The 21,190-nt window shown below is 38.7% G+C and overlaps 1 protein-coding gene across 1 annotated transcript; it reads right to left on the bottom strand.

Annotated features, from left to right (window-relative positions):
• Nucleotides 1-647: 647 nt before the first annotated feature.
• On the bottom strand, nucleotides 648-20,878 carry tbc1d9 (TBC1 domain family, member 9 (with GRAM domain); the record flags this gene model as incomplete). The annotated part of the gene is made up of 21 exons (XM_079264508.1): nucleotides 648-2,459; nucleotides 2,543-2,646; nucleotides 3,043-3,111; nucleotides 4,809-4,895; nucleotides 5,281-5,346; nucleotides 5,484-5,724; nucleotides 6,393-6,461; nucleotides 6,704-6,802; nucleotides 7,175-7,304; nucleotides 7,414-7,699; nucleotides 7,784-7,901; nucleotides 8,010-8,224; nucleotides 9,503-9,653; nucleotides 9,772-9,936; nucleotides 10,079-10,285; nucleotides 10,548-10,755; nucleotides 11,260-11,521; nucleotides 12,638-12,866; nucleotides 13,656-13,774; nucleotides 14,530-14,640; nucleotides 20,758-20,878. 21 exons carry the CDS (start codon nucleotides 20,876-20,878, stop codon nucleotides 1,674-1,676), a joined length of 3,843 nt encoding a protein of 1,280 aa, XP_079120634.1. The 3' UTR covers nucleotides 648-1,673.
• Nucleotides 20,879-21,190: the final 312 nt, after the last annotated feature.

Below are 21,190 nucleotides of genomic sequence, written 5' to 3'. Positions count from 1 at the left end.
CCTCTTATTCCTGTTCAGGACCACAGGGGGGTCTGGAGCCCATTCTGCTGTAAGACATCTAAGGCAGGGCAGCAGTCCATCACATTCACTCCCTTATTCCTAGAGTGAACTTAGAATAACCAGTTAACTAAACATGTATGTTTGGAAAGAGCCCAGCTAAAGGCTTAAACCAGGAACAGTCATGAGATGACAGTGTTAACAAGTTCGTTCCTTAACTAATTTCTTCTGTCATTCTTCCACCAAGTGGACTTAAATACATTTTTGTCTTGAATTTACATTATTTAAACTACCACCAAGGCAACATTTTGTTCAGAGTAACAAGACTCTAGTAAAATAAAAAATAGCACATATATATATTCCCACATGAATGCCAGGATAAAAGTTTGATCAGTTCTACCTCAAATTTCTGTAAAAACACATTATGTTGGAGCATTTTAAGGTTTTGTTATAGACAGATTTATATAAAATTCCTCAAATTAATAGGTGTTGTCCCATTTGTGATTTTGTGAATTTTTTTTTTCCATAATAATGAGGATTTTTACATTACATTTAAATTTTCTTCCACCAGATGGCAGTGACTTACAGCGGATTCCCCGATCGTGTAGTTTGATGATGTCAGACAATAAACACTTGAAAATGGCACAGAATCAATGACACTGTAATTTTAATTTGATGGAAGTGATATACAATGCGCTCCTATTCAGAAAAGTAACATCTGGACAGTTAAAATTCAACATATTTACATAAAAACAACTTTTAAAAAAGCAACGTAAAAATGTACAGAAGGAAAAAAAAATATTCAAAATAATTTGGAGTGCAGACAATATTAAGATAGGCTGAATGTAAGCAACTGCATATTAGTGGATCACATCATACTGTAAACATAAAAAAAATGTGCAGGCTCTCGACAGCATTTTAGTGTAGCTAGCATTTCTTTGAAGACTGAATCAAATCAGCTTGTTTCCATCCGAGACATGAATAGTCTTCTTTTCAGTGGAAAAAAAAACAAGACAAAGTAGTCTGATGAAATTCCAAGGACTGCAAGTTTCAACCCAAGATGTCACAGTCGTGTGAAAGAGTTCAATTTGGTACAAGCGATGCAATAAGAGTTAGTGTGATATGGAGAGCTGACATGAGTCAAACATGATTGTTTAATTCACAATTGCATTTTCCCATCTTTGTTTTGTAACTTTCTACCCTTTTAATAAGAAGCAAACTAAAAGTTGGAATTTGCACTTAATGATTTTTAAAGTAAGGAAGCAACAGTTTGACCAGATGTAATAACTGGTGAGACGCACCGTGCACTATCAATATCCCAATATGGAACTGCACTGCATCTGTGGACATTTTACATCTACATATCCTAAGGGTACAAGAGATTACAATATTCACACTTATGCATAAATGCCTTATAAAGTACAGCTACTACTTGTACACATTAATTTCATCTGTGTAGGCCTTAAGTTAATGTTCTGTTCCCTCTTTACTGGACAGAATCTATGGATTGTTATTGTAAAAGTCTTTCATTTCTGGTAAAATACATTTCTAGAAGCAGTTTTGGTCACATTCAGTCAACTATCATACACTCACATTTACCTTCCTTTTTTCTGAAAAACACCCCTGACTGGTGAGGTTTCCTCTCCATTAGAGCAGCAGAAGTCCTTCACTAGAACTCACCCAGACAGTGAGATTTCATAGTCACTCGATGACAACAGGGGACGCCCAACTTTACGCACATTCTTGGCATTAGTTATGCGAGCTGCCACCTCCACGGGCTTCTCAAAGTAACGCACCAGAGCCTGTTCAGTGAGGACGGAGGCCAGGAACTGCTCAAACGTAATGGCCCAGTCTTTATCTATGCTTGTGCTGTGTGGCAGACCCCTGTTGTGGGATATGCTGGTGTGAGGTTGTCCGCTCCTCTCTGTGTTGGGGCCGTCATCGCTTCGCACCAACACCGTGTCGTCTGCGATGTCCTCACACTGCAGCTTTTCATCCAGCTCGTGTGAACCGGCACTTAGCACAGAGTAAGATGACATTGACGTGTCATCTTTGGTTTCGTCATCAGAGATGAGCATGGCAGAGGAAGTGCCGGTGTCTTTAGGAGAGGAGTCTTCCAGCTTGATGTCTTGCATGGGGGGCAGCTGTTCGCTCCCTTCACCCTCTTTTTCCTCCTCACATAGGCTCATTTTGCTCTCCAGACCTGTAGGCACAAAAACATCTCCCAAATCCTGTCCCTCATGGGTGGTTTTGAGATCCAAGAAGCTTCTTCTGCATGCAGTCTGTTCCTGTTTAGCCTCCTGGCTGGGATCCTTTCTGCTAGAAGAGGAGAAAAGCTTCCCCACCTCTCCCATTTCCAGCAGCAGACTGGTGACTGTTGCCGTGGCGTGATAGAGCTCTTGTTCTGCAACATCTTCACTGAACATGCTATAGAGGGTCTTGCAAAGTTCAATGAACTGGCTCTGAAGAACAGAGACAGAGTGTTACTAAGTACTAGTTATATTCATGGCCCCTGCAGACATCCATGCAACAGACCAAATCTTACCTGGTTCAGCTTTGGGAGCTGTTTTGTGTTTTCTCGTTTAGGTTTAGTCTCCTGGTTCCATAGTTTCAGGTAATGACGGTAATCAGGAGTGTTGAGTTTCTTCACTGTAACATATATAACAAATAATTGATATAAAAGATTTTTTTTCATTTGAAAGCTAAAACAGCTTCTAAAATTAGAGTACTTGGATGGTTTTCCCTCATTATTAATATCCTTAAATCCTATAATTCGAGTGTTCGCAGAAGAAAATAGAGCTCTGGATCTTCCCAAATTACAAGAAATCCTTCTGTGTGGGAAGACTGACTAATCACAGGTGTCTCCACAGACAATACACTCTTATTTGTTGCTTTGCTGATGCAGATATATGTGAATGCATCTGAGTAAAAGTTTGACTCCATGGCAGAAAATCCTGAAGGAAACAATTTATAGACACATGCACAGAATATTTCCACCCCCTGACTGTCAAAGATTTATTTCTTTAAATGATCAATGCTTTTTACCTTTTTCAGTCTTAAATGTAACTCTGACAAAGCCATCATCCTTCTCACTTCTGGACTTTGAGTCATGGCCTACAAGGACAGAAAAGTGGATGAGATCAGTTGGAAATACAACCTGAAGTACAAAATAAGACTAAAGCTCTCACTAAGCATTTTATAGTTAAAAGATAATCATACACATACAGCTAAATAAGGCAGGATAAAATACTCAAATGGGAACATACAGGTGTGTGAATATTTAGGGAATTCTGTGAACTAAATAAGGTTAAAAGTGACACTGAAGCTGAACGTCTTCTGTTGTCCTGGATTCATGTGAACTATTTTTTAGAAAAAAAATATTCACCCCTTTAGTTTTTTTCTTTAAGTCATATTTTTGTTATGTTTGATGGATTCTGATAACAGTGGTTTAACATTTGGTGGGTTGTAAGTAAACTGTTAGATGTGTCTCAATAGTTCTGCAATGAATAGTCTGTGAAAATGGCCAGACACAAAAATGAAATATACATGTGATCAATTCATCACACTAATCATCATAAATAAAAGCCAAACATTTGATTTTGTTTAAAAGTAAGTGGACATTTGTGTGGCTTTCCTAAAACCTAACATTACATAAGCTCTGGAGATCACATGTTGTGTTGAAAGTTAGCTTGAGTTTGGAGGAGACAACACCAAAACATTTCATAGCAGAGAGAACAAAGAGCCAAAACCCATAAAGAGTAAAGATGCTCATGTGAAAAGCAGACAGCAGCAGCACAAGAGAGGCTTCGTGGTTTTAAAGGCTAAATGACCAATAACAGCACCAATGAAACCAAGAGCAGTCCACAGCTCAGAAATTTCTGTGACTGCTCTCTGGAAGAAGGAAAGATACATGTGTAAAAATGTATCAACAAAGCCAGATCACAGAGAGCACATTACAGTATGTCCAATACATACAGCCAACCACATATAGACTCTAAGTTAGGTTTTTACCCTGATTCTTTTCTTTAAACTCATGGGATTTGGTTCTACTTAGTTGTTTGTGCATTATTCCTGCAACTAACACTTCCATCACAGTATGTTAGCTTTGCTGTATGCACTGTAGAGCAAGCGCCAAGTTTCATCACCTGCACAAGGTTTCTTTTTTTTATTCTTTTTTATTCCTGCATATCTAACATTTGTTCTAATTACAACTCTTGCACATATTGCTATTGAGAGTTCATCACTGTTAGTGATCACAATGTGGTTTTCATGGAGTGTCTGTGGTTTCATGATAAACACAACTTCATTTTTCACCTGCGAATCTCATAACCACTTAATTAGATTTTGTTTATGCTAACGCCATGATTACAAATCTATGTAAGTCATTACTGTGAAAAGTCACATTTATCTACAATATGTGAGAAAGAAAACTGAAACAGTTTGGCTGGAGATCTGGCAGTGTGCAGTTAAAAACAAATAAAAAGAACTTGCGCTTTGTAATGAAAGCCTTAATTGTGTGAAACAAACAGTGGGTGTGCTGTAGTCATTTGGACATTTGTTTGATTTATCCTGATAAAATAAATTATACTTTCCCCAATGCAGCCCACCAAGATAATTCTGATCATCATCTCAAAATGAGTCTGTCTCATGATTTAAACTGAAAATGTCCCTGTTTTTGAGTTGCATCCTATACGCTGTGGGGGTATATTTCATTGCTTGTAACTTACAGTTGATGCGCTTTCATATGTGGTCCTAAAAAGTGTTGAAAAAATAAAATAAATTTCACCCAAAAATCAAGAAGTTAATCTTACCAATGGATGTCTCTGGAGTGATGTCTTCAAAGAAGTACTGAGTGGCTTCAAAGGCTGAATCAGGCTCCTCTTGTTCATGAGAGATCTCTGCAGTAAACAAATTAAAAGTCAATGTTTACTTTGACAGGTTAGGTACTTCATTCTTAACATTTGTCCCACATTTTAAAATTCAGATTTATATTCAAAATAATTTAAAATGAATTAATTAAAGATTAAGAGTAAAATTGTTATATTTATATTATATATATATATATATATATATATATATATATATATATATATATATATATATATATATATATATATATATATATATATATCTCATATATATATATCTATATCTATAGATAGATATTATATGTATATATATATATATATATATATATATATATATATATATATATATATATATATATATATATATATATATATATATATATCCTTCCAAAAGTCACCAAAAAAATACACTGACCAGGTAACACGTGCATCTTGTAGAGGAGTTTCAGCTTTTCAGTAAGGTCACCATGACACAGGACACCTACAAAACACACCAAAGCTTAGATGGTACTCATTAACAACCCTTAAATATGATGCATCACCTTAAGACAATTGTCACAGTAACCGGTTCAATTTTCAGCTCATTTGGCACAAAACAGACAACATTCCTTTGCCTACCAAAGCCACTGATGAACTCGCGGAAGTTGATGAGCGCATCTCCATTTTCATCAAGGAGACGGAAGAAGCGGACAGCCAGGGGGTCTGAGTGGGCTCCATTGGCCCAAGGGAACAGCAGGTTGAATAAGCCTTTAAACTGCTCCACATCAATGCGATACTGCTCCAGGTATGGCAGGCTGGGATCATGACGCTCTGTAGGGTTGCTACTGCCTCCCCAGTAACAGCTGGTCAGGTGCTCTGCCTGAGGAATAGAATGGAGAGGTATACATGTTGAAATCAATTTCATAGTGCAATCAGTGAAAAACTTGTAAGGGTTTGAATAACCATGAAGAAAGATGGGACAGTTTGTCTTCAATAAAATGCCAAACCTGAATTATCTGAATCCTTATAAAACACACTACAGTAACAGGCCCAGTTAAGTAAAACTAAGGCAACAATTTAACTTGGCCATTTAATTGAAACATCTTCCATTTTTCAGTATACATGCAGGAGATGTGAATCGAATGAAGTATATATGACGCATTAACGCCGTGGAATACTACTAAGAAACAAAATGACGATATTCTGCAACTTTTAATCTATGCTGTGCAAAAAAATCCCTCCAGATATAACATTTTTATGTACTTGAATTATGATTTTGTCAGATGATACAACAGTTACGAAGCCTGGATTTTATTGGAGCAGGAAATGCTTCTTGAGACAGAGTTCACACATACTAGTCTCAATGGATGACATTTTCCATCACATGCGCTAACATGTTTAGACATGTGACAAAAGCAACATTAACATAAGTGATTTAAAGCAGTTTTATTGTGAGTTTTGTTGTATCAACATGTCCTTACATGTCCCCATGTCCTTACAATATTGATTAAAAAGACCAAACTTTGAATCACTGGCTGTGTAATTTACCTTGAAGAGCACGTAGAGCTCTTCCAGCTCATCAATACTGAAAGCTGTCTCTGTTACAATAGATCTGACCTGAAACAACAAATAAAAAACAATGTCATGTGTGATCATTTATTTCAGATAATTTAATAATGTCTGTAATGCAATTCATTCTGCTTTATGGCTCAAATCTAATTTAGAGTACAAAAGTAAGTGACTTTTAAAGGTATCCATTTGCCATTCTGCACAGCATATGTGTATTATCATTCTAGGAAACAAATTAAACAATTACTTTAAACCTTATAAATATTTCCTTCTCTGCAGTGGGTGCTTACCACGTTGCGTTTAGTTGTATCTTCAATGGTTTGAATGACCCTCAGTCTCTGTTTGAAACGCATCTGTTCAATCACATCGGCGCGAATTGAGCCAAATTTCTGATGAAAATGGAGAAAGAAAAGCAGAAATGTAGGTTAGCTTATGACTGGAGATGACTGTGTGACACTGAGGCCCATCATGAGGTTTGTCATCTGCTCTGTCAGTGTAAGTGGAACACAAACACACAATCACATTTAATGCTTTTGACACTTCTGTATATCTGTACAGTCAAGCTTCCAAGATATCCGTGTCTTTTGCAATGAAACGACTGAATCATAGAGGCACATATGGTGACTGCTTAGATTTTATGAGTATATGAAGGTCATTTCAGATGCAGTCATATTACTGTGGTAACATTTTTAACAAGGATCATACAAACAGCTAGTCACACAAGAAGGTAATCCCAGGTTTGCTTAAAACCAATTCAGTACCTCATAAGAGCTGCGGACCAGTTTGAAGATATCAACCTCTGGATGTGGTTCTCCATTATCTGTTAGTAATGAGTGGAGATGAGGAATAGGTGGGAGAGTGCTGTCCTTATTGGTCACACTGTCCAGGTACCTGTCAGTGATGTAAGAGGACGCCTCATGAAAATAAAGACAGATAAAGAGAGAGCACACAGCAGCCACAGTAATGATCACAAAATAAAAGAAAAAAAAATCTTCTTTACCTTCCCAGTACAGTCATTGCCTCCCCATCATCCTTGCAGCTCAGCAGATGGTGGATGTTGGCATGAAGCACAGACAACGCCAACTGGAAAATAACTTTGATTCCATCGTAGAAGAAACAGTCAACCACGACCACGGCGCTCTCGAATGGCATGACTGACAGGAAGAGTGTGAGGAACCAGGACAGTGAAATCGTGGAGATGACCCCAAGGTCCTGCATGCAGTCGTACAGCTGGGGAACGTATTCACGTGCAAGCTCCTCGAACACCCCCTGGTCAACAAGCGCACCTGAGGAGAAGTCGCAAGAGAATTGTGGTAAAAATACAGAAATATATTTTAAAATGTTTGTAAAATGGTCAAACTCACACTGACCTACAACCCTGGTATTGTAATAGTCTGGCAGCATCCTCTCACAGAGAGCCACAAGCAGCCAAAAAGCCTCCTCTTCTTTGGCATAAAGCAGCAACACAGATGTCACAATGTTCATGGCCTGCAGAGTCATAAAGAAACAAGTAAATATAAACGAATAAAAAGTATCATCAAGAAAAGACGGGGTTCTGCCCCCTTGTGTCGAGGTTAAAAACAAGGCTATGTGCACCTGACAGTATCCAATGTTGGGATTTCTGAATGCATAGGCAGTGAGGACCCTGCGGAGGGCAGCAATACCCATCTCGTTCTGAAAGGCCGGGTGCTCCGGCAGAGAGCGGTGCAGGTCTCTCTCGATCTCCTCGGTAGCCAGGTTGTACTTGCCCATTGATTTTTCCACCAGGTCTTCGTAGTATCCAGGGTGAGTGGTCATCTCATTGATCGCACCTGAAAAATCACATTTAAAAAGGAAAGGCTGTCTCTTAGTTAAATCCTTGCAAAAAAAAGAAACAAAAAACAAAAAACCATGACACTTATTATGGTAAGACAGATTCGTTTGATAGGTTCTGAACACTGGATTGAAAATGTCAGAAGATGAAGACATATTGGTAAAATACCTAAAAAGAAAAAAAAAAAAAAAAAAAGAAAAACTACAAAAACCACGCCCATATAATAGATATGAATATCTTTGATAATTATTTAGTTAAGGCATCAACAAACTGAAATAAAAAAAAAGAAAAACCCATAATAAAATACAATATTTCAAAAAGACAATAAAAAAGCCACAGCCTTTAAACTCAGAAGTGATAAACTACCTTCTGTATCTTTTTTTAGGTGAAAAGAAGTTAACGTTATTTAACTGTTTTTTGATATGATAGAGCTACATAACTTACTCAAAATGTGTTTACAATTTTCTGTAAGTTGAATCTCAGTCCGTAATGCAAAGTTGAATAAAATACCAAACTCGTAGATGTCTGACAGGCTGCACTGATGTGTGGCAAGTAGTTTTCCTGGGGGAGGCTAGCTTGATTAAAACTTATGAAATGAACTCTGTGACAGCAGAGTAAACCACAAGTAGGTCAGTATTGTTTGTAAACCAGCTCCACTCAGGTGAGGATGAGCACAAGCTGCTGCTGGAATGCAGTAAGACTGCGTTTGTGAACAGAAACGCCTGGAACCTTTGCATACATGTGGCAGGTTGGGACATCAGCTGTATCAATACTGCTGGGAACCAATTGCTCAATAAGAACTAAAAGTTTACTTTTTAAATCTAATATTCTATGATAAAAAAATGTCCTAACATGCAACATAAACTGCTGCAAATGGATACACAAGTAATCAATTAATAAAAGGATTGTTTACAATATTTCTTCCCCTCCCAGCTGAATCATACCAAATGTATGCACGTGCATGATCCGTTGGGTATATCAGGACTAATATCATCAGCACCACAAATCTACTTATTTTAAATATCTAGCATTTATGAAACACTCAAAGAAAAAAGTTAATCAGCCTACACACAACTAGTTTAATCTCAGTGAAATCTTCTCGTGACACTTAAAGTCTCACAGTAGTCATTAATTTATTATGTTTTGTAACCAGTCAAGCTGATGTCTGTGGATTACGCAGCACCTAGGTGAAACATGTATCATGTGATGTTCGGTTCAAAGGACCGTGTAGTATGCGGGGTGTGGCCTATATTGTATGACTAAATCGTGATTTTACCAGAGAATAGCAGCCACAACTCTCCTCTCATCCCCTCAGGAATCCCCTTGAGGACCAACTCCTTGGTTTTCTCTGTGCGGTACATACACACTCCCTCTCCGTACTCTGTAAAGTGGTTCTTCCACGCCTGCTCCTTTAGGAACTCTTTAGCCTGGGTGAAGCAATAGAGAGATAAACCAGGATTTGCTACTTAGAAATTACAAATCTACACTAATGGGCACAGACAGATCAGAGTTATAGTCTATTCGGCATTGAGTAGTTTAACTCACTAGCTTGGGATTAAACTCCTCAGGCGAACGCCGTCGATACATTGTCATGAGGGCCTCTGTGGCTGTGGGCACACTGCTGTCATTCAGGTTAAATGTGCGTTCCACCTCCGAACCCAAACTGTGCTGTGGACTACTAGAGAGCAGGGATCCCTGCTGGGAATAAACCTGAAATCCCATCACAGTCAGGATTTAAATTCAGGGTTTCTTGCCACAGTTTTTTTGCAGACTTTAAACTTCCTGTAATTTTCCTGAAAACAGTGTATTTATTCTCTCTAATGCTTTGTTAGAAGCTTTCAACAATTCTTACCTCATCATCTGAGCTGTTGAGGCTGCTATTAAGTTCCCTGTCTAAGTAGATCTTTGAGGTGGTTTGCTGCAGAAAGTCAGAGATCCTCTGCACCAGGAAGTCTCTGTCTTTCAGGTTGGCAAAGAGAAATGTCATACGATTCTTGGTGCTGATAGAGAGCGGGCTGGGCAACACATTGGAGCTGTCTGCCTTCTCCACAATGGTAACCTGCAGCACATCAGGAGACATTCGGTGCAAAGAAAGAAAAGCATGATTGTAAACGAAACAAAAGTGTCCTGCATGGAACAAGAACAAAACAGCTGTAACTTCTATCATAAGCACCTTAATACACAATCAAAGACCCATTGTTCTGTAAAGACAACGGGTCGCTGATTCAGGATGAAAGCTGGGTTTTGTACAGAAAACTTTGCGGCACCAACAACCAAACAAAACTTCACGTCTCTCCCTCTGACACTAATTAATAACTCACCTCACGCAGAGGAATGATGAGGCTGCACAGCGTCTCCTCCTTGCTGGTGAAGCAAATGTAGTTGGTGGAAACAAACATCTGGCCTAAGATGTGCATCTTGTTGAACGGAGTCCACAGCGTGCAGTCTGTGTGGCCGTCCAGTTTTTCATCTTTGGGCAAACGAAAGAGCGCCCTGTAACGCTCACTCTTCGCTCTCGCATCCAGATCTCTAAAATGATATGTACATTAGATTGGTTACTTTTGCATGAACATGTAGATAAAATGCAAAGCGGCTCAAATATCTGATGTCATTAAAACTGAACGGACGAACAAATTTACACAATGAAGTATGTCATAGACATGAAGTGTCATGAAGGAACATCACATAATCCCACAATGAGAACAACACAATACTTGGGAGACAAACCAAAAATGTGCTCAAATAAACTGAACTGAGCCAAGTAAAACTGGAACTGAAAGCAACTAACAGTAAATTCAGAAAGGATCATTTCTTTTGTCTCACAACAAAGAGTTGTTTTGCTCTCGCAGTTAAACTAGAAAACCCAAACTTGCTTCAGACTTTCATCCCTGTTAAACCAGTTTACAGTGAATAACTGGATTACTGTTACACACAGATAGTTATTTTGGAAAAACAGTTTTCCTGTAATATTCAAACTACTGCAAGGCAGAAACACATAATCAGGATTTATAATTAATAAACACAAGCTCCTACCTCTTCAGCGCCGACACCTTCTTAGGCGACTTCTTTTTGAGTTTAGGCAGTGAGCGGTCCTGTTCGAAGCCTTTGTTGTCGAGCAGCTGTCTCATGGCGATGTTGGCCAGCTGCTCCGCCAGTTTGAAGGTCTCATTGATGTTGAGGAAGACCGAGAAGACATGCTCATTGGTGCGCGTGCTCACCTTAATCACATCAGGCAGTAGGAGAGTTGCACTCTTCTCCAACTGGGTGATATCTGCCCAGCGCACCACCAGTTTGGCTAACAGTGTGAGAGAACAATGCATTATTCATTTGAGCAGTTAAAATATAAAACCTAAATGGTTCATTGTAGCCCTCAGATTAGATACTGAAAAGTATATTAGCTCTGAGTGGAAAGTGTCTAAAAGGAATACGCCTTCTGTTTTTAACCATTTGAAAAAAAAATGTAAAGAAATGTCAGACTAAAATAAAAAGTAAAGCAAACTCAAATTCAAACGACTAACAAAAGAAGCTTAAATTACACAAAAAACAGCAAAAATCTGAAACTGTGGACATAGTCAGAAACAAAGGAAAACTTTTACAACACTTTCAATTTTACAATAATAAAGCTCTGGAAAATAAACAATATTCTGTTCTGGGTTTGTCCAAGATAACCAACAAAAATCCAAGTTATGCTGCAGTTTCTGCAACAGAATGAGTGGGTTTGTATTTTTAGTTTTGAAGTGATGATGTGACAAAACAAGAGATGTTAGCAAATTCTATAAACAATCTGATAAGTTTTTACAATAATCTCACTTCATAGTCTAAATAACTGATTAAATGTTGAAAAACATCAGTTTAAGAGTTACAAACCAAGGTTAAGCTAGGTTAGGTTCTATACATTGTAGGAAAGATCCTGATCATGAAGAAAAGCTACAAACACATTTGCTTGAAGGTTTCTGGCTTACTTCTCATGCTAACATGCCAGTGGCGTCAAGCTGATTAGCATCTCTAGCAAGTGGCTAAATTAGCAACTGCTTTACCTAAACATGCTGTATATTAAAAACACATCCTGTTTACAGCAGCAAAAAAACATGGGCCACAAAAATATTTTTTATATATTTTCTAGATAGTAAAATTAAAGCTGAACAGACTTAGTTAAATTGTATGTTCTAACAAAGCTTAGCTAGCACAGCATTAGAGTCCACAGTTACTTCAGCTTACACTTGGACCAGTGCAAATCTGAAGGGAGCGCCACAAAATTTTCATGTCTGTTCCCAGTTTTTGGTCTTGATTTAACTTTTTTTTTAAGCCCACAAACAGACAAAATTCAATGAACATCATTAAAAGTATGTGTTCAGAATATACATTTAGAAAAATGTTTCTCTTTTTTTTTTTTTTTTTAAATTATGTTTACCTTCTTTTCCCAGTAAATATGAATAAAAGCAGAGGTGATTGATGCTGAGGTAAAGCCACCCCTGTCGAGGCACCTTCCCCTTCCAGTAACTGCATGAGTAATAGTTGACCAGCTTCTCCTCCTCAGGCATCCCGAACAGCTTACGGAACTTCACGCTGGCTTCCTTGAACTTGTCTGTATCGTCGTCTTCTTTGACATCGTGGTTCTTGTTGTACTCTGCAATGATTCCCTGCAATAAAATGTGACAGATTTACGTATTAAACTAGTACAATAAATTCAGGATTATAAACCAAGGGCCAGTTACGCCCAGATTATCTGGTCACATCCGACTAGCGCTGTACAAGAACCCAAATATAAGTTTTCCCATAATTCTTCTATGTCGTGTAGGGAAATCAAACTTTAGAGGCTCCATCTTGCTAGCATTTAGGCTAAATTTAGAGCATTTTTATAGTTCGATATCAATGGCAAGAGAATTTAATACTGTTGGGATGAAACCTGGTCCTCTAAAGGCTATTTCTGGGTAGTGAAAAATAAATCAAGAAACAAGCTACGAGTATGGCCCCTGCTTTCCTGACAACTGTCTACCAATGAAAAAGGACTGCATAAGCATTTCACACATGCTGCTGACAGGAGAATGGTAAAGGTGGACTTTAAACTCAAATAGTTACTACATATACTGATAGTCAATCTATGTTTGGTCAGAGGAAAAACATCACATGTTGCAACATACATTTTTCTTTCATTTATTTATTTATTTTAAGTGAAGAGAGCTCCATTAATGTGGATGAATGTGCTGTATTCTCCCTCTACATTTTGCTTCACATACACTATAAGAGATTTTATATTAAGCTGGTACCCATCAGTACACATGTAAATGCACATGTAAAAGTTACTTATGTGTCCAACAAATAAACAAGCCATAACAATAAATAAATGTTTCCAATCTAAAAAAAAACCCCAAACAATTAGTTCAGCATTTAAAACCTCCACATCCAGCATTGGCTCTGACTGTACAGACCTGCACCTTCCCCTTGACAAAGGTTGTAATATCATTCTCGTTCTCAAAGATGGAGAGAGTCTGCAGCAGGTTGTGTTCCAGCCACTCCCAATGCTCAGTGATCTCTGTGCGGGAGGTCCCTGCAGAGGAGGAAAGGAGGAAGAGGAGGAGTCACTTCTCATGGGGAGCATGAAAGCAGACCATTTTAGAAGCACAGTGGCGACGCTGTGCCACTGGGCCTCATGGAAATTTGAGACTTTCAAATATTTATGTTAAACTTCAAAAAGGTGTACTGGAAACCTGAAGTGCCTTAACGTGTTTATAAATGGAATATAACTCAGTAGTATGTAAATCAATTGCATCAAAGTGATGTTTTTACAATTTTCTAGTTCTTTTAAATGCAAAAAAATGCCCATGACTCAAAGATCCAACTTTGTAAAAGATAAACATGTTTTATGTGCACTCTTCTAATTTGATAGCCAGCTTTTGCCAGAGAAATCAAGCAGTTTACAGAGATCTCCTCAGGCTCTATAAAACAGCAGCCCATTTGTTTTCATTCATTTTTAGCCCAAGCAGAGCAGCACAGTAAGCTGGAACTGAGGACAAACAGCATCCCCCCAGGTCAACATGCAAAAACTAATTAAACACATGTTGCCTGTTTACTTTTTTTCCCCAAAATTTTGTTACAACTGAGCCGTGAGATTAAAACAAACCCTTGTGGCCACAGGAGTACTGACTGAAGAACAGTAATGGCTGAAACTTGACCATTATCCCACCAGCAGGGGCTATATTACAGAGGGATTTGTATGTGAAACTCAAAATCCTCAATATTTTGAGTTTCACACTTTTACTGACTCACATCACATGTCTGGTTCCAGACGTAAGTTTCACATACCATGAGCAATGATCCAGTACACTAAGGAGTCGGGAGTTTGGTAGAGAATCCGATAGGGGGCCATCCGGGCACTCGAGTCCAAAACAACATCCAAAGTTCCAACCAGCAAACCTGTGACACACAAAAACACTGTTATGAAGAGAAAAACCACAGGGAAGGAAAATTTTGGCTTCAGGCTGTTTTCTTACAGAAGAAACTTCTCGTTGCTCTCAAAATATTAAAAACTCTGCTGACTCATGACTGAAGTTTTTTTTTTTTTTTTAAAATAATTCTGTTAAAAACAAAAACTCCCTGTGGACATGTGCCAACTGCGGAAAAGCATGATTCGGACAACAAAGCGAAATGCACTGAGGCTTTTACATAACTTAAAACATATCATAAGATTGTGAAGTTTAAGTTTTGAAGATAAACAACTTCTTAAATCCTTTAACTGTGCTCTTTGTGTTTCCATATCAGCCACCTTTGACCAGTGAATGTCATTTGAGGGGCCTCAAAGACTAAACGGTTAGTTATGAGACATGACCACATTTCATCAATAAAATATGTAAGAAGTGACTTATAGTCTTAGTGCTCTTCAATAAATCTATTAATAATTTATAGATAAATTGTAACCATTAGTATTCCTCCGCTTGATTCGTCAGGTTGTAATACTCATCTGCCTCCTGTTTTATCCTTTCAGTCCATAATGATTCTCAAAACCAAAGCGTCATACTTGGCTTGTAAAATCAGAAATATAACGTCAGTTTCCATTATTTCTTTAACAATGTGAGCCTACAAATCAAGGAAGTGGAGTTCAATGTGGGATAAACTATTAATGAAATGAAAATGATGAATTAATTGGGCTAAATGAGTTTGATCTCATGCACATTGATCTGCAAGACGCTTATGCATGATATGTTGAGTTTGAAACACACTTGCTATTTTTCTCACATTGTTGCCACAATAAGTGGAAAAATGTGCTGAAAGCAAGTAGAAAACTGAGCTGCTAGGAGCCCCGCCTCGTTAACATTAAAACTGCATGAACAGCGATTATATTTGTCTGCATTTATGACGTTTCTTCATTGGTGTGTTTGCAATGACCGTCTCCTCCGCTGGAGAGGATTTTGACTGATTTAGTCATAATTTAAAGGATTGTGAATGATCTGCTGTTTCCTCCAGCCAGCATTGCATTGGGATTGTGCAGCCGTTTGTTGTAAATAAAGATTCTTCTCTGGTTCACAGTAGGTAGACATTCAACTGCCATGAGACAAGTTATTTTTGTTCTGCAGCTCTTCGTAGCAAACAGCATGAGTCATGCAGAAAGAGAAAGAGGGGGAGGAGGGGGCAGAAGACGTGGAGGGAAGCTGAAGCGTTTCTTATTTTCAGGTTCAGAGCAGTCTGTGGACAACAACCACGTCTGCATTGGACCCACTGAGTTTTCAGTTTTCTATTCTCCACATTAAAGTTCATTTACTGCTCGTTATAAACAGCAAGAGCAAACGTGGCACACAATTTAGGGGGAAAAAAGCTTAAAGCCTCTAAATGCATCTAAAACTGTGTTCTTTAGTCATAAAGCAAGTAGTGATGCAGTTATTCCTGACGGGCTTCATGTCATGTGTCACAACATTCCTAAAATGAATACTTTACTAAATATCTTAAAATGACCAACTCCTTTCACAAGGTTAAATAAATGAACAAAAATGCAATCATCTGGACTGTAGCTTTAAACGCCCAAAAATATTGAAGAATGCTGACAGCTGACACTTTGGTTTAGTATTTTATGAAGAACAACGGTCGTGGGGATGAAGGCAACTTCCTCAGCGACAGCAGAAAAACAACAATGTTCAGAAAAAAAGACGCATGCAGACCTCAGGGGACTGACTGTGAGGTGTTAACCTGTATGCAATTCATCTATGCGAGAAACAGAAGGTGAAAAACCAGCTTGTGAGTATCTACTGCTTTCTTCAGCAGACTTGTGGTGACAACATGTGAAACGCAGAGTGTTTGGACTCCAATTACACTGTAAGGTATGAATGGTTCACCATGAGTGTGTTGAGGTTGAGAGAAGGAAACTCGGGTGAGACCACCACTCCTTCGCGAGTCAGACCGCCTCAGGAGAAACCTCAAAACAAAAAGCAGGAAAGCCAGTTTATCGGCTACTTTAAAAGGTCTTGGACTGTTTGCCTGCGACTATAGAAGGTTGAGGTCAGTATCTTCCTCTTGTTCTCTAAAGGCAACCCCCAAACATCACGTCTCCGCAGCGATAACTCATCAAAACACGTGACTACTTGTTCCAACTCACACTTCTGCCTTTACAGTGGTTTTCCCAACCACACAAAGGAGTAGGCGACAACCTGAACAACAAAGACAACACACAAGCCCAGAAATACAGCCGCTTGTGTGGCGCATGTTCTTCGTATTATCTCAAGAGTGGAAAATGCTTCTGAATGAGCAATCCGCAGCTGAACTGAATAAGCCATAGACATCATGTGATGCTTTGTGCCTCTTCTCAAACAGGAACGCAATCAGGTGTTGCCATTGTTGGAGTAAAACAAATCCCGTTCTCTGACATGCTAATGGAAGAACAGGAAACCAGACTGACAGCAGGACTTGAAGTGTAAGATGTTGCCAACGTAAGACAGGGAGAGCATCTTTCTAAGGGTGAATAAACAATCACTATTAACCCTATAAAGCTTAACGTGACATACTTGATAAACTAGTTTCTTCAACATTTGGCCTCACTTTATGGTATAAAATACTGTGTATTACATTCTGATACTTGTCCCCCCCCTAACAGATATAAGGAAGCACAACATTATAGTATAATAATTGTGTTTGTTACATTTTGTGAAAAGAGCCAAATAAAGATATTATATTTCAAAACACTGGACTTTTCTTCCCTCTTTTTCATGGGTTGATCATTAATATGGTTAATCAGCAGAATTGTGAAATGGCTTCAAGTTTGACACAAATTATTGTGCAATTTTTAATGTTAAAAGCAGAAGCTTATGCAACATTTGACACTATAGCCTGATTCTGAGTATATTTACAGTCTGGTGAACAGGCGTTTTGCTGTGCATTTTCATCTGAAGCAATGCAGTCCTGGAAAGCCACCGCGTACTTTGATGCAAGACTAAAAGAGCTAGAATTGTCCACGTGCAGCTGTCCACAAACAAGCGTACTATGAAAAGCTTAATGCAAATGGAACATAATCAGCAGGCCTATCACACTTTTGTAAATCTATATTTGCAAGTTTTATGGAAATTTGCCTGAATGAACAATTCTTATAAATGCAGCAAATAACTCATAAAACCCAGCCAGAAAAACTCTAGTAGACTTTTGAAGAGGAAGGTATTTAATCCAGTCTGTAAAGATTAAATTGATGAGTTGGATACAATAGGAAGCTTGATGTATTGTGGATAAGTCACCCTGTCCTCATCTCTCTTACTGTTTCTATACAATTGTTTTCATAGTTATTGCTGGATAAATTTAACTTGCTAAATGTGACTCCTGTCTTGTCAAATAACTCCAAGTGGAATCATCTGGATGGGAGGTATAGATGATATATGATCAATTGACTATACAAGTCAATTGATCAATGTTTAGGGGAGTAAATGTCCCATTTGAAACTTTAGTATTTAAAGATTTCTTAAGCAACTTCAAGTGGATGAACACAGTTTTGTTACTGTTTTTTTTTCTTTTCTCAGAACCCTCTCCATCACTGACAAGGCATCAGTTTGTCTCAACTCTGAATTAATTTGCCATTTCCTTTCCAGCTGTTTATTTCCACACACCATCATGCAGCCACCCAAGACACTCGAATTGTCTTCTGGAATCACAGTTAAACAAATTACACACACATTTGCCATTTTCCACCAATTCCAACCTGAACCGGCTCGATTGCCTTGTTGAGTCGGGTTCCATCCTGGTACTGATGGTGGTTTTTTCGTCTCTCTGTAAGAGAGGTGCTGTTCAGTGCCAACTGGCACACGAGGCAAGCCAGCAAGCTCAGCTTTTACATAACAATGACATCATCCCTGAACACCACTTGGCACACTGAGCCGTCAAAGCAAGAAGCTCCTGAATGCCCATTCATTAACGCTAAAGGCATGTACCCAGAAGTATACGTCGTATTTGTGACTAACAATACATTTTTGGAGAAACTGTGCTGTTAATCAGCTAAAAATGTAATAATAAACCATCTTCCTACTTCTGCCCAGCCTTGTGCATCAAAGAACACAAGACCTTTCGAAATAGCCAATCATTTTCCATTCTACAGATTGGGATTTTTCAAGTTGTTTTGTTTTTGGTTTTTTTTTTTTTTTTTTTACATTATTCCGAAGTCATTTTTATTTAGAAACTGCAGGCAATTTAAAGAGAACCCAAAATGAATAGACTTTTTGTACTTCACACATGCACCAGACAACAGGAGATCCATGGTACAACTACCGTTACAAATAGCATTGTTGTGTTATGTGAGTGGCAGGTACAAGTGGCAGTATAGAAAATAAAAACTGCACATCAGAAAGCATTTAATTTACAAATGGAGGTGTTGGAATCTATTTCAATCTTGTATTTTTGTGTTGGCACCAGCGCTACATGTTTTCAGTGCATTTTTTGCAACAATTTGGGGAAGAGTATGAGACAGCAACAGTCATCGACACACATGCTCACTGTGAATCATCCAGACAATCACCTGGCCTACTCACACTGGTGCTTTATTAGATATTATCTGAACTCCTTGTTGGTGGGACAACATCTGCTTCAACAAATGCAGTGATTTGAGGAAATGCCCAGGAAATATTAAAATGACAGTGTTCTGTTATCATTTCCAAAGGAATCTTAACTCATCTGGAAAAGCCATCCTGGTCTGTTCTTATTCCCCAGAAATGTTGCATGTCTAATTTCTTACAAAGAAACATGTTAGAGCTGGAACTAACTTGGCAAAAATCTGGAAATTCACACCATAATAACATTACTCTGATAAAGCTTTTGTCTCAGTATGGTCCAATCTTCAGGCTGACCCTCAGATTGCACTCTTGTCACAGATCTCTGTGTTAAAGCTGAATGAACAGCAAAACTAATTGACACAAATCGATAAATTCTTGACAGCATGCAACAGCAGCAACACTGAACATTGATCGGTCACACTGTTTTTAGATAACCAAAAACAGGGTGTCACACACAGTGCTCCAGTTTTATTGGCTTTTAATGACACTTATGTACCTTAACATGGAAGGATGCAGAATCCAGGTTGATTACCTCCATCTGCGACCTTGTTTCTATTGCCAACATGTAGTTTCAATATTTAAGCAAATGATCATTTCCCAATTCCACGGACTCAAAGTTTTACCAGGCAGCTGTTTATGATGCAAATGCATATAAGAGGGATCCATAAATTATAATCTATTACAGTTTTCTGCTAGTGATAAAAGCATAACACACTCATGGATTCCCTCAGATGTTCAGCCGACTATCGGCTTTGAAACTCCTGGATGCACCACAGACTAAAATAAACTGCCATCAGAAAAAAAAAAAAACCCAAAACACACCATAAAAACCAGGTCAATAAATGAGCCACATTTTACATCAGAGAAGAAGCGAAGCTGGCAAATGTGAACCTTGGCCAGTCATTACCTGTCCCTCCATCCTCTTCCTGCTGCTTGACCCATTTTTAGATGTAGCAATACAGCAGGAGGAGGGGGAGGAGGAGGGAGAAGGAGCAGGACTGAGGAAAGGAAGAAGGGGAATGATTCAGCATGAACAAGCAACCACACTGGGGCTCTGGCTCATTGTCGAACAGAAACACTGTTGTTGAGACTCCTGGACACAAGCAGCTTGAGAAATGACGGAATGGCTGCCATTTTTATTGTTGCTGTCGCTGGAATGCTTTTTTTTTTTTTTTTTTCGTAGTAAGTAATAATTTAAACCCCTAAATGTGTGTGTATGCTGTATGATCAGACACCAGATGTGTGTTGCTCTTTACCCTGCTAGAGATTTTCTTATATGTCCGCACACTTATTCAAAGTTTGAATCAATCAATAAAGAGGTCATTTCTTTGCAGAAGGTGAGAGGTCATCTCACAGCTGATTGGTCATGTGACCTTCTCCTTATCTGGCCATTGGTTTTCTGTTTTATCAATAGAGCACGCTGTACCTGGCCCACTGTCAGTCCATCAGCTGCCACAGTGAAACTGACCATCACCTGTTTTACAGTCACAATGAGATAGTCACAAAGGTGGGAACTCACCCGCCAGTCCACCGCCTCCATCACCGTGGCCTTTCCGTCTCTGGAGGATGAAATATGGATTTGCTCTCTCTGTGATCCACAAGGCACCTGCCAATAGCACGTCTTCTGGACTGACCCACATTATTTTGCCGTTTTATTGTTGTTGTTGTTTTTTTTTTAGAGGAACATTGAATATACAGGACTGCTGACGGCAGCCGTCAAACTGGTCCTACTGGGACCAGTTTCTGTGTTCATGGACGATCGTTAAATTATTAAAAACATCGATGATGGTCCGACGTTTTCTCCTGAGCAAAATATCGACTCTGTGGTGTCGTATTGTAGCTTTTGGATTCCCGACCCAGACTAAAAAACAAAAACAAAAAACATACACGCGTTTCTGCAATGAAAGCCTCCAGTTGCGGATCGCTTAGTTTCGGCCTACAACACGGAGGTC

This window comes from Telmatherina bonti (genome assembly GCF_933228915.1).
Source record: "Telmatherina bonti genome assembly, chromosome: 3".
Classification (NCBI taxonomy): domain Eukaryota; kingdom Metazoa; phylum Chordata; class Actinopteri; order Atheriniformes; family Telmatherinidae; genus Telmatherina; species Telmatherina bonti.
Note: the sequence above shows the minus strand (reverse complement) of the source record. Positions and strands in the feature narration are given on the sequence as shown.